This window comes from Phoca vitulina, unplaced genomic scaffold (genome assembly GCF_004348235.1).
Source record: "Phoca vitulina isolate PV1807 unplaced genomic scaffold, GSC_HSeal_1.0 scaffold29, whole genome shotgun sequence".
In the NCBI taxonomy this organism is placed as follows: Eukaryota; Metazoa; Chordata; class Mammalia; order Carnivora; family Phocidae; genus Phoca; species Phoca vitulina.
In genome coordinates, this window is record NW_022589732.1 from 9,863,831 (window position 1) to 9,879,611 (window position 15,781).

The 15,781-nt window shown below is 43.3% G+C and overlaps 1 protein-coding gene across 1 annotated transcript in view; it reads left to right on the forward strand.

The window, feature by feature from the left end:
• Window positions 1–1,716: 1,716 nt before the first annotated feature.
• The window catches only part of TET1 (tet methylcytosine dioxygenase 1), a 136,372-nt gene continuing 122,307 nt past the window's right edge, over window positions 1,717–15,781 (forward strand). The window contains exons 1-2 of the mRNA XM_032423540.1: window positions 1,717–1,905; window positions 9,484–11,504. Coding sequence (XP_032279431.1) covers window positions 9,606–11,504 — 1,899 coding nt within the window. The 5' untranslated portion in view covers window positions 1,717–1,905; window positions 9,484–9,605. The remainder of the gene's footprint in view (window positions 1,906–9,483; window positions 11,505–15,781) is intronic.

Here is a 15,781-nt window from a genome sequence, read left to right on the forward strand (position 1 = left end):
TCTTTTTGTTTTTTATGGAGATCAAGTTATGAGTCAAACTCTCCCAACATTCTTTTCTTTCTTTCTTTCTTTTTAAGATTTAATTTATTTATTTGACAGAGAGAGACACAGCGAGAGAGGGAACACAAGCAGGGGGAGTGGGAGGGGGAGAAGAAGGCTTCCCGCGGAGCAGGGAGTCCGATGCGGGGCTCGATCCCAGGACCCTGGAATCATGACCTGACCCGAAGGCAGACGCTTAATGACTGAGCCACCCAGGCGCCCCCCCAACATTCTTTTCATCTAGGTCCTCGGAGATTGTTTCTGACAAGGTATTAATAATTAGGCTTTTGGAAACATTGAGAAAAGTCCATTATTGCAGATAAGATTTATTTCAAATGCCACATGTTTTTACTTTCTGCAACTAAGGTAGTTGTCTGACTGTAGCCCTGAAAACACTGTAGTGCAGTCATTAGTTTGTTCTGCTTGCCAACCAGGATTTGTGTTCCTTCTGTTTAAGAGGCAAATTTTATTCATCTCTGTATACCTATATCCTAACTTAAGAATAAATTTGAATGAATCAATCCGTGAGAAAGGTTGAAAGTTTAGGAATCTTTCTTTTTTTTTTTTTTTAAGATTTTATTTATTTATTTGACAGAGAGAGACACAGCGACAGAAGGAACACAAGCAGGGGGAGTGGGAGAGGGAGAAGCAGGCTTCCCGCGGAGCAGGAATCCCGATGCCGGGCTCGATCCCAGGACCCTGGGACCATGACCTGAGCCAAAGGCAGACGCTTAACGACTGAGCCACCCAGGCGCCCCAAAAGTTTAGGAATCTTTCTCAAAGGAACAATCTGGTTATGCTTATTAAAGCAAGTATACCAAAGAATAAAAATTATGTGCAGAATCGGGTTAGAATGGTGTTGAAGGTAATGATAGGATGAGTCTTTCTCTCCAGCTGAAGTTTTGACGTGGGAGGAACAATAGTTCCATGAACACTATTTTCCTGACATCTGTGAGCCCATGAAAGATCTGGATTCCCTTGTCCGTGTCATGACTGACCGCTGGAAGAAGCAATAGCCGTCCAACATTTAGGGAGAAATTCCAAAGCACCACCCAGTCTTAATTTGGCATAATGCCACTGGTTATTCCTTCTAATGTTAAAAACTTACTTCTTCTGGTGCCTTCATTGCTTCGTCCATAAAGTGAATATGACCACCCTCAATGTACAAGGGCCAAATAGCCAGCAAAAATGTAATGATGACCTTTTCAGACATCAAGCCTAGAGTCAAGGGAACCCAACCCTCCTCCGGCCTCTCTTTGGGTTGAGGACAGTTTACCATCATCTGCAACCCAGATATTGCTCAACTGTGTCATCTCTGATCTGGCATTCCCTTGATCTATCTATAAACATTCAATTTAGAAACCCTAAAATTTGTCTCTCAGCCCAAGAGCCCCTCGGGAAAAAAGATAATGACAAGAAACCCTTGACACCTCTCTTCGGGTCCAATACTCCCTTTTGACCTTAGAGAAGAAAAAAAAAAAGGGTGTTATGAGAGAGGAGGGCGAAGGGGAGGGGTAAGGGTCGAGAGGGGAGTCCAGCTCCAGTTTGGGGAAATCCAGCTCGCATTTTGACTCTAGCTCAGTGGTGCAGGGTCCAGCAAAGGCAGAGCCCCTGCTTCACTCCCTGAGGTCTGTCCTGGGGAGACACTACTGCTCCGGGGGGCTGACCTGGCGGGGAGTGGCAGCGCAATCCGCTCCCGCACCGCTTTGTGCGTGCAGCCGCCAGTCCCTCGGCTCCCGGGTCTGCCCCCTGGGACAACCCCCTGCCCCGCCCCAGTCATGCAACTCTACCTGCCTCTCCTCTGTGGACCTTTGGGAAGCTGCCGCCCACCCCGGGGGCTCGGGCCCTGACCCTGCCAGGCTGCCGGTAGGTGTCCGCCCTGGGCCCGCTCACGCTCCTCGCGCCCGCCGGGGCCCTGGGCTCCCAAGTTGTGGGGACCGGCGCGAGTTGGAAAGTTTGCCCGAGGGCTGGTGCGGGCTTGGAGCCGGGGGCACGCGCTCTGCCCTCCGAGCCAGAGCGGGCCGGTGGTGAGCTGGGGACTGGGCAGAGGGCAGAGGTGAGGGGACCCTCACGCGGAGGCCGGAAGGGGGTGCGAGGGGCGGTACTCGGCTGGGGCTGGGATGAAGGCCAGAGCTGGGCGTCCGCGGGTCCTCCGGGTCCGCAGGGGTGGGCCCACTCCCCGCGGCGACCCCCTGCCCCGAACCGCTTGGGGAGCTTTTGTTGCGGGTGGTAAACAATGCCCCCGGCCGGAGGACTCGGCCGCCTGCCCCCGAGGCCCAGCTGCGGCGCGGGATGGGGGGGAGCGGAGGCGGGGGCGCCGTGGGCTCGGACCTCGGGCGCCGCTGCAGCCCGGGCTGGGGGAGGGCAAGTGTGCCTTCGGGGATCCCTGAAGGTGCCGGCGACCCATGCGCCTCTTCGGAGAGTTGGAAGTCCGGCGCCTCAAGATGAGAAAGAGTTAGGGCAAGTTGCGGGTGGGGAGCCCGTCCTGTCGCATAATCAAGCGCACCCCCAAACAGATTTTCTCCCTCCCCCACGCTTGTGTAGGGGATAGATTCGTTGGGAAACATTTGGCACTTCCCTCCCTGAGCATTTCGGGGAGGGGACTCCAAGGTAGTAGGGGAGTCTGACCCGAGGTGACCCAGAGTTACACAGATCGGGGAAGAAGGGAATTGGGAATAGAATTAGTGTTCTGTCAAAATGGCTTTTTAAAAAACCTCTTAGGAGCGCCACCAGGTCGCCGAGCGCGCTGGCGTTGCCGTCGCGTCAGCCCCACTGGCGGGATCCGGGAACGGGGAGGTGCGCAGAGCTGGGTGCTGCGGACCCGGGGAGGGGCCGGATTCCGGCCCGAGCCTGCGGCCAGGGCCGCCAGCCCTTCACGTGTCGGGGAGGGAAGGGGCTAGATCTCTCTCCCTCTCCCTCTCCCTCTCTCCTCTCGTCCCCTTCCTCCCTCTCATCCAGACGCCCAACTGATTGAGCTGCTGGAAGGGCTGTATGCAGTCCATACAGTTCCACAAAAAGTGGTCAGGAAGGTGCCGGCCGGCTCCAGAGCCTTTCCACATGAATGGGGAACCCAAATTGCGCATTTCTGACCCAATAAAAATGAATGTATTACCAAGAGAACAAATACTGCTTGAACTAGGAGTCTTTCCCCTGCCCCCAGCTCGTCCTCTTCCCAAATTAACCATTTTGCATCGGTCACTCATGTGCCACTTCGCCCCAGTTCCACTCGCCGGTACCACATGAGCTGCACAATACATGGTAATGGACAGTTTATGAAGAAATAAAGTGTAAGTGCTTCGAGACTTGAAGCGAGTGAAGGATACGGTGCACAGTCTAGTGTCCGCGGGGTGCGCTGCGCGCCTCACCGGCATGGGTTGAAGGGCGGCGCTGTAGGGCAGCAGCCTCAGGTCGGCCCTGAACCCAAATGTCCTCACTTGCCCTTCTCCTCCCAGCAATATTTAGTAAAATAAATTTATAAAGACGATGGCTTCTTTAGGCCTCAGGATGCCAAACACACACGTATGTATGTATGTATGTATGTATGCATGTATGCAAATATATTTGCTTGTTAACCAGTTAGGGCAAGAGTAATTTAGGGCATATCGGGAATTTATGACCACAGTTAAACAAGGGTGGTACACGCAGGTAGGTGCATAGATAAATGTTTGGAGGTTCGTCCGTATAGTTTCCAAGAACGAAAAGACTTCAGTACTGTGATTTTGGGTGTGTTTCCTGATTTTAATCGGTTTTAGGTTACACTGGTTAAAATCCTCCCTTGCCTCCCCCGTTAAGAGATCTTGAATAGGTTGGTTGGTAGCCTCTGACAGTGTTTAAAGCCATGTTATGATTTCAGCTAAACTTCAGAATCGAGATATAGGGGAGTTACTGGCACATACTCTCCCTTTTTCTTTGCAAAGATTAGTAGCTGAGATTTACAATCTTCAACCACCATTTAACCATTTTAATGAGAGTTAACTATCATGTTCAGCTCTGGTTTTCCAGAATTGATGGGTGGGAGGTTTGGGTCGGAGGTTTGGATCACCACTGTTCCTGCTCTTTGTTTCTCTTCCCTCTCCAGTCTTCTTTATCTGGTTTGTCCATCCCCTCCCCCACTCTCTTTGCATCTATCTTTCTTTCCCTGCACACTTAAATTTCTTTTTTCCCCCCTAGGTTTACCTTTATAGTCTTCAGCATTTTGATTCCAGTTGTGTTTTTTTTTAATTCAACCTTTATTACCATAAATTTCTTCCTCTTAACTCTGTCTTTTGCTCCCCCTCTCCCCTTTAGACTTTTCTTCCTTAGGCTTTTTACTATTCCCCTTGTATTTTATGTTTTTCTTGTTTTTGGAAGAGTCGTTCTATCTCCATTTTAACTTCTCCCTTCCCTTTTCTGTGGCCCTCTTAGGCCCCCTTTTTTTTTCTTGCTCTCTGCAGGGCAGCCAGGGGTGTTTTACATATGGAAGGAGCCTTTGACTAAATCTGCTGGTATTCTAGTGAGTTTCCTTGAACAGCCTTTCCTTGTGCGGAGGGCTCTCACACTTCCTGTGGTTGAAGACTATCTAGGAACTGCAAGCAGCCGCCCACCTCCTCTTCCTTTAGATGTAGAACTTAGTTGCTGGACCAAGCGAAGTCAGGTGGTGCCTTTTTAAAAGAAATGTTTTACATCTTCTATTTCTCAGTCAAGGGCAACAGGCTTTAAATTCTAAGGAGCTGAATGGAGTGACCATGAAATCAGAACCTCTTTTGCCTCTAGCCCTACAGATGAATTCACTCACCACTTTTTTGGCCACTGCTGGTAGTGGGAAGGGTTGCAATATAATTTTAAATTGACATGCGGGCTGTATGGTTACATCAGTTCAGCCACTTCCTACCCAGGGGACTTTGGGAGATCCAGAAGGAGGGATGTAGGTGGGAGAGGATTTTCTGACGAGTGGCTGTCAACATCGTCCTTTATAGACAACTGATAGAGTTTAGGAAGTAAGCTTTTTATTTTCTAGGCAAAGGGATTACTTCATTAATTACAAAAAAGGCCCTCTGTAGGGAAAGGTTGAATACTTAGTAAGCTCAAATAATAGTGACGAAAATACCTGACCCTATTTGTTGACCAGTTTGGTTAGGTAAGTTTAAGTTACCTGTGAATAATTAGCAGATCCTTACACAGGCAATGTTTATCATACTCACCTTGGGGCCTACTCCTGCCACTTCTTTATATTCTCTACTTTAGGCTGGCATCATGTCTTTTCATGTTTCAAATTATATGTTGGCCTTTTATCTCCTGGCTTATAATGTTTGGATCTCATATACTCTAGTCCCCTATATCACAAGGACATTTTAGGAAAAAGAATTTTTATTTTTGGTGCCCTCTGGTGAAAACACTTGCTAACTAATGTTTTGCATCCCACAGTGGTTGGGTTTTCTGTTTGTTTGTTTCATTTTGTTTTCTCTTCCAGGAAAATAAGAACCCACAGAATAGTATCAATTAATTGCAAATAATTAGGGCCTATGGTATATGTTTAATAACAGGAACACTATTCTCTTATTTTCTGCTCTGATCATATTATCCTACGGGGGATAAGGGGAGATGGAGCATTTAATAATGTTTATAGATTAATAAGGAAAATAAATATCAGTAGATCTATGGGGATAATTCCATATTTAAATACGGACCGGTTTAATAGAATGGACTACATTGGTTTTTTTTTCCCACAAATTAAAAAAAAAAAAAAAAAAAAAGCTTGCTGTCTCTCCTCCCAGGGTTCAGCCCTGGGGATAACTTAGTTTATCACAAAAGAAGGTCACATTTCATCAGTGGAGCCAAGGGTGATAAAATTAGGATCTTGTGGGAGCCCTTATTTTGTTTCTGATTGTCTATTTCTTTGGCTGGGTGGTACCCAGTGGTTTCTCCCCTGCAGTTGGGTTTTTCAGGGGTCATTGGCCTCTTTCACGATCTCATAAAAAGGCTGTTACCATTTAAAGAGGCCACATCTTCCCAATCCATGTTGCTCATAACTTTTCCATTTCCTTGGCAGGCTCTTTTTCAGGAGATAAGATTTGAATGGTAAACATTATCTTAATTACAAGTCTGAATTTCTAAAGCACTTTAATTTAAAAATATAAAAGAATATATGAGACAGAGATCAGTTTATAAACTACTCTCAAAGGCAGATCCCATGACACCTTCTGGCATATCCAGATTACTTGCCTACATGTGTGAATTTTAATTTTCGTGGCTGATTGCAATACCTAGATTATATGCTCCTAATAATTTTTTAGCAATGTAATCTTGATACAAGAGATAAAGCAAGCTTATACCGATATTGTTGAATTTCTAAAGAATGGAAAGGATTGCTTTTTGCTATCTGAAAAAAACATCCTTATAAAGACTGCTGACTTTCTGGAGATTAGAATTGGAATGTCTTTTTTTTTTCTAAAAATACTGGTACAAAAAGCAGTGGTCTTTGGAGAAAATGTCCTACAGTTTTTCACAGCCAAAAAGTTAGTGCAAGCCAAAAACTTTTTTTTTCTTTTTTTAAGAAAAGGGGGAAAGCGGTAAGCTTAGTTGCCAAGAACTCAAGTCAAGTATTCTCTGGTCTAGTGTTTGTATTTAGCACAGATTTATCAGACTTATTTTCCTTGTGGTTAATGTTATTACTAATGTCTATTTAAAAAGTCTGTCTTAAAGGCACAATGCTTTTGACTCTAAATGTTGTGCTCTGGGATCTTTTATTACAGTGCCTGGCTTACAATGTGTTAGGTGATAACAGAAACCAAAGAACTAGATCTTGTTTGGCAGAATATGGCAGACTGTGGGTTAAACTGTTTTGATAATAATGATAACCACTCTTTAGCTCATTTTCTCTTATTATTTTTTGTATTTTGGAAGTATAAGCAGCCTTTATTTTTTTACCTCCCATTTATTATTAAACACCTATTATATGCCAACCCTGTGCTAAGTGTTCACACATGTCATCTCATTTTATTCTCATGGTAACCCAATGAGGTCAGTACTATTATGCTTCCTATTCAATTACACATAAGGAAACTGAAGTATAGAGAGACTGAGGAATATATCAGAATCACATGACTAGTAATGTTTCTGAGCTGGAAACTGAACCCAGGTCTGCCTACTTACAAAGTCCTTCTTACCTTCCCTTCCCCGACTCCCTCCTCAACCTCAGATACCACTCGGAAGCCACCAGGCTTTCCCTGTAGGAGCCCAGTGATTCCTCAAAACAACCTCATTTCAGATGTAGAAACTTTGACTCAGTTAAATGGTTCTGGAAGGACATAGCTGGTGATCACAGATTCAAACTCACAGCTTTCTGATGGACACATCTTTAGCTACTAAACCAACGCATCCCAGGATTACCTGGATCAGATCAGTACAACAAAAACAAATCAATTTGAGAATGATAGAGGGCTGTTCAAGTTTTTACTTTGCCAAGTAATAACAGTATAAAATAAACCTATCGCTACCTTTTGACAAAAGAAAGACTTATATTACTTTTTTAAAGAAAGGACAATTTTTAAAGGTTTTATTTATTTATTATTTTAAAAAGATTTTATTTACTTGAGAGAGAGAGAGAGAGAGAGAGAGCACGAACAGGGGGGAGGGGCAGAGGGAGAGGAAGAAGCCAACTCCCCGCTGAGTGGGGATTCCTGGCAGACCAGCAGGGGAGGTAGGGGGTGGGCCTTCATCCCAGGACCCTGGATCATGACCTGAGCTGAAGTGAGAGGCTTATCCCACTGAGCCACCCAGGCATCCCTATTTATTTATTTGAGAGAGAGCAAGCGAGGCTGAGTGTGAGCAGGGGGAGGGACAGAGGGAGAAGAGAGAGAGAATCCCAATCAGACTCCCCCTCAACTCGGATCCAGTCGTGGGGCTCCATCCCCTGACCTGAGATCATGACCCAAGCTGACCCCAGTGGAAGTCAGGAGCGGGTTGCTCAATCGACTAAGCCACCCAGGCACCCCAAGAAAGGACATTTTAATGAGAGAAAACTGGAAGGCTTAACTTCAGAGTAAAGAAGAGTTGTTTATTATTATTATCATTTTTTTTAAGATTTTATTTATTTGAGAAAGAGAGAGAGATAGCGAGAGAGAGCACTGCAGAGGGGAGAGAGAGGGAGAGGGAGAAGCAGGCTCCCCGCTGAGCAGGGAGCCCGACTGGGGGCTCAATCCCAGGACATCAGGATCATGACCTGAGCCAAAAGCAGTTGCTTAACTGACTGAGCCACCCAGGTGCCCCAAGAAGAGTTGTTTAAAATGAATAAATTCAACTTTATGAAAAACTTGATACTGCCTGTTTTTTTCTGATTTTGTCACAGACTGTTGACCACTGGTTGCAGATCAGTTTTTGGTAACTATCCTACACCATGCTTTCTTACAAATCCAACAACCTGTCAATTGTTAAAGAATCCTCACCCACTCAGTTGTACCACTCTTGATTCTGTGATCTTTAGAGAGTATATTGATACATCTTGTATGGTGAGCTTTATTCTTGTTCATAGTTTGGTTTTATTCTGCATTAGGGTAAGCAATCTGAGGAGACCAAAGATAATTAATGATGGCTTAGTCAGTCCGCTTTCGTTTTCTTCTTTTCTCTTGCTTACCTTCCAAATAATAGTTGCTTGCCTAGAATGCTTTACCATTCTAATTATCTCATTTTCTCTTTATTTCCAATTTCCTTGCCTAGGCATTCATCATGAGACTTTTGGGACCCTTGGTAGAAGGGATTTTAGAACCAGCAGTCTTTGGATTAAGTCGGGTGAAAGAGAAAAGAGGGACATCATTTCTGGGTGTGGGCACTGCCCACCACAATGCCTTCCTTATACATAGTAGGTACTCAACAGATATTTGTTGGACCCGTGAGTCTTATTTGTAACCTAATCTGTCAATACTAACTTCTCAGATTTTATGCTATTTTTATGTGCATGTGTAAAGCTCAAAATTTGTAGACTGTCAATTGGAATGTGGTATTAATATTATTGGATCTCCAAGTAGAGTTTCTTGAATTATAATAAGCCTCTTCTTCCTCTGGTTTTACCAGCTTTACTGTCCAACACATGACACCTCTGCCCATGTGGTGATGTGCTGAGGAAAGAGAGAATTTTTTAAGTACCCAAATTTGTAAAGATTAGGATTTGATTTTTAAACTACATGTAACTACAGCAGTTGTGGTTTCTAATATAGAATAACCCCCATGCTTACTCTGTGCATAGAACTTCATCAACTAAATCAGTTGTCACAGTAATTAAAGGAGATTTATTTGTGAACCCAGGGTTAAAAGGATACTTGAGTATCTTTTGTGTTTATTGTATTTTTCTTTTGCAGTAAACATTCTCAGTGCCCTAATTTTGATTAATAATTATTAGTAGATATTCTGTTTCAAATGGGAGAATACATAAGAAAAAGACTCACTCCCAATGTTTTTTTGTTATTTCAGACCAAAATCTTGTGCCACTGAGTTCAACCATGGTGCATCCAGATTCTCCTCAGAAGTGAGACTTTCCAAAGGACCAATGACTCTGTTCCCTGTGCCCTTTCATTTTTTCCTACTCTGTAGCTATGTCTCGATCCCGCCATGCAAGGCCTTCCAGATTAGTCAGGAGGGAAGATCTGAACAGAAAGAAAAGCACCCAACTGAAGAAGACATCTAAGGCAGCCAACAAAAATGTGGCATCAGTCAAGACTGTTAGCCCTGGAAAATTAAAACAATTAATTCAAGAAAGAGATGTTAAGAAAAAAATAGAACCCAAACCACCTATGCCAGTCAGAAGCCTTCTGACAAGAGCTGGAGCAGCACGAATGAATTTGGATAGGACTGAGGTTCTTTTTCAGAACCCAGAATCCTTAACTTGCAATGGGTTTACAATGGCTCTCCGAAGTACCTCTCTTAGCAGGCGACTCTCCCAACCTCCAGTGATCATAGCCAAACCCAAGAAAGTTCCACCTCCTAAAAATTTAGAAAAGCAACATGGATGTGATTATAATGTAGTTGCTGACATGGGAGTAAAACAGTCAGAAAATGATTCAGTTCCAACACAAGTCCCCCTAATTGCTCCTGATGTAGAGAATCTAATTGGTGTTCAAAAGGCATCTTTAATTAAAGGTGAGAGCCAAGAGACAACCCAGTCTTGGTCCCAAAGGGTGGAGGATTCCAAAATAAATATTTCCACTCAGAGTGACCCTGCAGTAGAGATCCTTTCTGGGTCATCGGAAGAGACATGTGGTGGTGAAGGACTATTCTCTAAAGAGACATTGAATGATATCAGCGACTCCCCTAGAATGTTTGCTCAGGACACTCTGTGTGCTCCTTTGCTCCAAAGAGCAGCCCTCAAGGTTACTTACGAAGGAAACTCCAGCATTCAGTTAGAAGATTTGGGTTCACGAGTAGAATCTCTTAAGCTATCTGATTCTTACCTGGATCCCATCAAAAGTGAACGTAATTGCTACCCCACCTCAAACTTTAATAAGGTTATACCGGAATTGGACCTTAGAAACTGTTTGTCCATTGGTGGGTCAATATATCCTACCTCATTAATAAAACTCCTCTTGGCAAGCTCAGAACAAGAAACCCTTGGTGCTAAACCAGATCATCAAGAGGTACTCAAAGCTATCCCAGAGCAACAGGAAATTCCTGATACCACCCCTATCATAGGACAGGCTTTTAGTGCTGTCCCACATCGATGGGAAGTTCCTGGTGCTAACATAATTCATGGAGAGGCTCTGGATGAGACCCCAGACCCACCAGCGATGCCTGGTGCTATTCCAGTCCAAGGAGAGGTCTTCGGTGCTATCCTAGACCAACAAATCCTCGGAATGGGTGGTGGTACTGCCTCAGACCCACCTATCTTTCTTCCTGCTCCTCTAAACCCAATTGCTACCTATAATGCTCTCCCACAATGGCTTGAGCCCCAGAGCACTGTTTCATATGGGCTTGAGGTCCAGGGCGCTGTGCAGATTTTGCCTTTGGGCTCAGGTCACACTCCTCAGCCATCATCAAACTCAGAGATAAGTTCGGTACCTCCAATAGTGACTATTAGCAATATAGAAAATGAGAAGCAGGTTCATATAAGCTTTCTGCCAGCTAACACTCAGGGGGTCCCCATAGCCCCTGAGCGAGGACTCATCCATGCTTCCCAGGGCATTATCCAACTTTCCCAGGCTGGTACCAGCACATTGGAAGGAGGGAGCTCCCAGATCAGCATGACCAGTGTGGCTAACACAGTGGTGTCTAGGCCAGTGTCACTCGCCGGTACCTCCTCTTCTCCTTCCTATACAACTTTGCTACCTACTTTGGAAAAGAAGAAACGAAAGCGCTGTGGGGTCTGTGAGCCCTGCCAGCAGAAGACCAATTGTGGTGAATGTACTTACTGCAAGAACAGAAAGAACAGCCATCAAATCTGTAAGAAAAGGAAATGTGAAGAGCTGAAAAAGAAACCATCCGTCCTCGTGCCTTTGGAGGTGAGTAAACCCCCATGGGCTGGGAGATGCCCAGGAGGCTCTGTAGAGTGATCTGTGCAGAGACTAGGTGATTCAGTATGACATCCTTTTACTCTGGTAACATTTTATATTATCTATAGGAGTTTGTGGATCAACCCGAAATACGTCTTGTGCAGTGAGCGATATATTAGCTTATTTTTAGAATTTGTCTCAGAAAACTAGAACATAAAGTTTTTCCATTACAGGATTTGATGGAGACAAGGAAATGACATGAAGTGTGGTTTTGCAAAGATTTCCACTATGCCTTCTTTTGGCTAGTTGTGTGTCTTTTTTGGAAGTTACAGATTTAACTTAAATTTAAATGAAGAGTGGAACAAATTCATTAACTCCCTTGCAGCTTGAGGAACCAGTGGAATTAAACTTCTATTCTTTTGAAAGAATAAAACTGTCTCTATCCTTAATTTTGAAACTTTGCCTTGGAAGGTAAATAAAGCTTTCATCTTAACTTTTGGCAGGTGATGTCCACCTGGTTCACATAGCCCATGTGGTTGTTAGGATTATCAGAAGTTCAAAATGGTTTGTAAACTCTGAAGTGATACATAAACATTGGTTCCCATTATTACAGTTTAAAAATATTGGTTGGCTTTGACTTTATTTAATAAAGGATTTTATGGGGCACCTGGGTGGCTCAGTCGGTTAAACGTCTGCCATCAGCTCAGGTCATGATCCCAGAGTCCCGGGATCAAGCCCTGTGTTGGGCTCCCTGCTCATCGAGGAGCCTGCTTCTCCCTCTCCCTCTTACTGCCCTCTCCCTCTTACTCCCTCTCCCTTACTTACTCCCCCTGCTTGTGCTCTCTCTCTCTCACTTTCTCTCTCAAATAAATAAATAAAATCTTAAAAAAAAAACAAAATAAAGGATTTTATGGAACTTGGTTAATACTTGATTATCAGACCTTTAAAATACATGCCAACTATGGTGTTATGATTTTTAGATCACTCATTTGAAGTTATGCTTATTTTGTGACTGCTATGAATACAGGTATAATAGAAAAGATTAATTTAAAAGTATTGTGAACTTAAACTTAGTCATTCTTTTTTATTTCACTCTTAAATTACCTGTCCCAAAATGCTGACTTTCTATTTGACCCATTGCAAATGAGATCAGACATTAACCGGTCAGGTATTAACAGGCATTTGAGGTGTTTCTAAAATATTCTGTTATTACAAACCTTACTGCAATGAATAATTTTTACTCAAGTCACTTCACATGTGTGGGTGTGGCCAGCAAGCAACTTAATGGTTTACAAACGTACATCTAAAACACTAGCAGCAATATCTTACAGCAGAGAGACCTCCCTTGTAAGTTCCTGATTTGTAGCATTGCCAAATGGCATCATTGCTGAAAGTACTCACTTGATCTCTAATAGGTATAATTGAATTTGTTTTCTTTTTTCCTAAACCTGCTCCTTTTTTTGCATTACATATTTGGCTTAATGACTAACCATCTACATGGTCACCCAAAATGGAAAATTCAGTCATCTTTGATGCCTTCCTCTCACTCTTCTAGATTTCTTGTTAATATGAGATCTGAGCACTCCTACCTCTCCATTTTCTTGGCTACTTCTGTAGTTGATGCCTTTGTCCTCTACTGGGACAATTTCAGTGTTCTCTGTATTATCAGCAAGTATTTACTGTACTTCTCCAGGTTGTGCACTGGGGATATAGTTGTGAGTGTCCCAGGTAGAAGAGGAGTCAGGATTTTGAACACAACCTCTTAAGTGCAGTTCAAGTTTTCTTTTTTTTTTTTTTAAAGATTTTATTTATTTATTTGAGAGAGAATGAGATAGAGAGAGAGCATGAGAGGGGGGAGGGCCAGAGCTGAGAAGCAGACTCCCTGCTGAGCAGGGAGCCCGATGCGGGACTCGATCCCGGGACTCCAGGATCATGACCTGAGCCGAAGGCAGTCGCTTAACCAACTGAGCCACCCAGGCGTCCCTCAAGTTTTCTTTCTAAAATCCTGATGATTCTCCTACTTAAATACATTTAGCGCTCTTCTCTATGTGTGATATATCACTCAGAACAAAACAAAACAAAAATAGAGAAGACCTCTTTGTGCCTTCCAAGTATAGACGAAGCCTAACTTCTTTTTTTTTTTTAAGAGACAGAGAGGGAGGAGGAGAGGGAGTGGGGGAGGGGTAAAGAGAGAGGGGGAGAGAGAAAATCTCAAGCAGACTCCCCACTGAGCACGGAGCCCTATGTGGGGCATGATCCCATGACCCTGAGATCATGATTTGAGCTCAAATCAAGAGTCAGATACTTAACCCACTGAGCCACCCAGGTGCCCCCCAAAAGATCACTTTCATCACTTACAAAGTTGATTCTGAAGAATCTGTTAGGTTGTCCTTATACTGAACTCTGGCAGCAAATAGACCTACCCATCCAAAACCCATCCACAAGTCCATGGAGACACAGAGGAGAACACAGGGAACACTTCTATGAGGGAAGTTCATTCTGAGAGAGCAAAGACAGTTGTATACTCTTGTTTCTGGTTTCTTTGCTTAATAGTCATCAGTAATGTTGCTTATATAGTTACTCATTTTTATTGCAGTATAGCTGTGTTTATATCACAATACATTAATCCATTCTACTGTGTTTTTTTTTTAATTTTTAAAAAATATTTTATTTATCCATTTGTCAGAGATAGAGAAAGCACAAGCATGGGGAGTGGCAGGCAGAGGGAGAAGCAGGCTTCCTGCTGAGCAGGGAGCCCGATGTGGGACTCAATCCCAGGACAGTGGGATCATGACCTGAGCCGAAGGCAGAAGCTTAACCCACTGAGCCACCCAGGCGTCCCTAATCCAATCTACTGTTAATGTACACATTATCATAAATGTCTTTTGGTGAACATAATGTGTGCATTCTAGTGAATAGATTCCTAGGAGTGGAATTGCTCGGTCATAGAATACATATGTTTAGCTCTCATGGATATTACTCAGCAGCTGTGGTTGTTCCAATTAAGACTCTTCATCAGTAGTGTTTGAGATTTCCACTAGCTCCACATCCTTGCCAACACTTGATATTTTCTGTCTTGTTTTACTTGAATCATTTTGTTGGGTGTGTAGCGGCATCACTACATTGGACTAATGAAATTGAACTGCTACTTCTTTGCTTCTTAGTCATTTAGATATTGTCTTTGTCCATTTTGGGTTTTTCTGCCTTTTCATTATTGGTTTATAAGAGTTCATTACATTTTACTGATACAAATTTTTTGTTGAATATATGATTGCAGATATCTTTACTTATTCCATGACAGCTTTTCACTCACTTTATCCTGGCTTTTAATGAACGAAAGTTTTAACTTTAATTTCCAGTTTACCAATGCTTTCCTTTATGTCTTGGTTAAGAAAATTTTGTCTATTTTTTGCCAGTTCCAAGGTCATGAGGATGTTCTCTTTTGTTTCCTTCTTTTTTTTTTTTTAAGATTTTATTTATTTGTTTGACAGAGAGAGACAGTGAGAGAGGGAACACAGGCAGGGGGAGTGGGAGAGGCAGAGGGAGAAGCAGGCTTCCCGCTGAGCAGCAAGCCAGATGCGGGGCTCAATCCCAGGACCCTGGGATCATGACCTGAGCTGAAGGCAGATTCTTAACTGACTGAGCTACCCAGGCATCCCTCTTTTGCTTCCTTCTTAAAAAGTTACTTTTTTAAGCCTTTCACATTTAGGTGTAAAGTATATCTGGAATTGACTTCTGTGTCTGGTGTGAGGAGTCAAGACTGATTCTTTTTTATAAGGATCTCTAATTGACTGGCACCATTACTGAAATGACCATCCTTCCCGTTACGATCTCATCTATGTCATAAATCAGGATTAATTCTGGGTCTACTTCTAGACTCTGTTTCATTGGTCTTTTTGTCTATCCTTGTGTCTAAACTCATCATCAGTAGGCTTTATAATTGTTAACTGGTAGTATAAATCCTTCAGCTTTGTTCTTCAATAGTGATTTGCACTATTTTTATTGTTCTTTGCATTTTCATTAACATTTTGAATCAGCTTGTAAATTTCCACCAAAAACTCTGCTGGGATTTTATTGTGATTATGTTGAACCTATACATCAGTTTGGAAAGACTGACATTTTTATAATATTGAATCTTGTAGTTCATGACCATGGTATATCTTTTTTTTTTTTTTTTTAAAGATTTTATTTATTCATTTGAGACAGAGATACAGAGAGAGAGAGAGAGAGCATGAGCAGGGAGAGAGGCAGAGGGAGAGGGAGAAGCAGGCTCCCCGTTGAGCAGG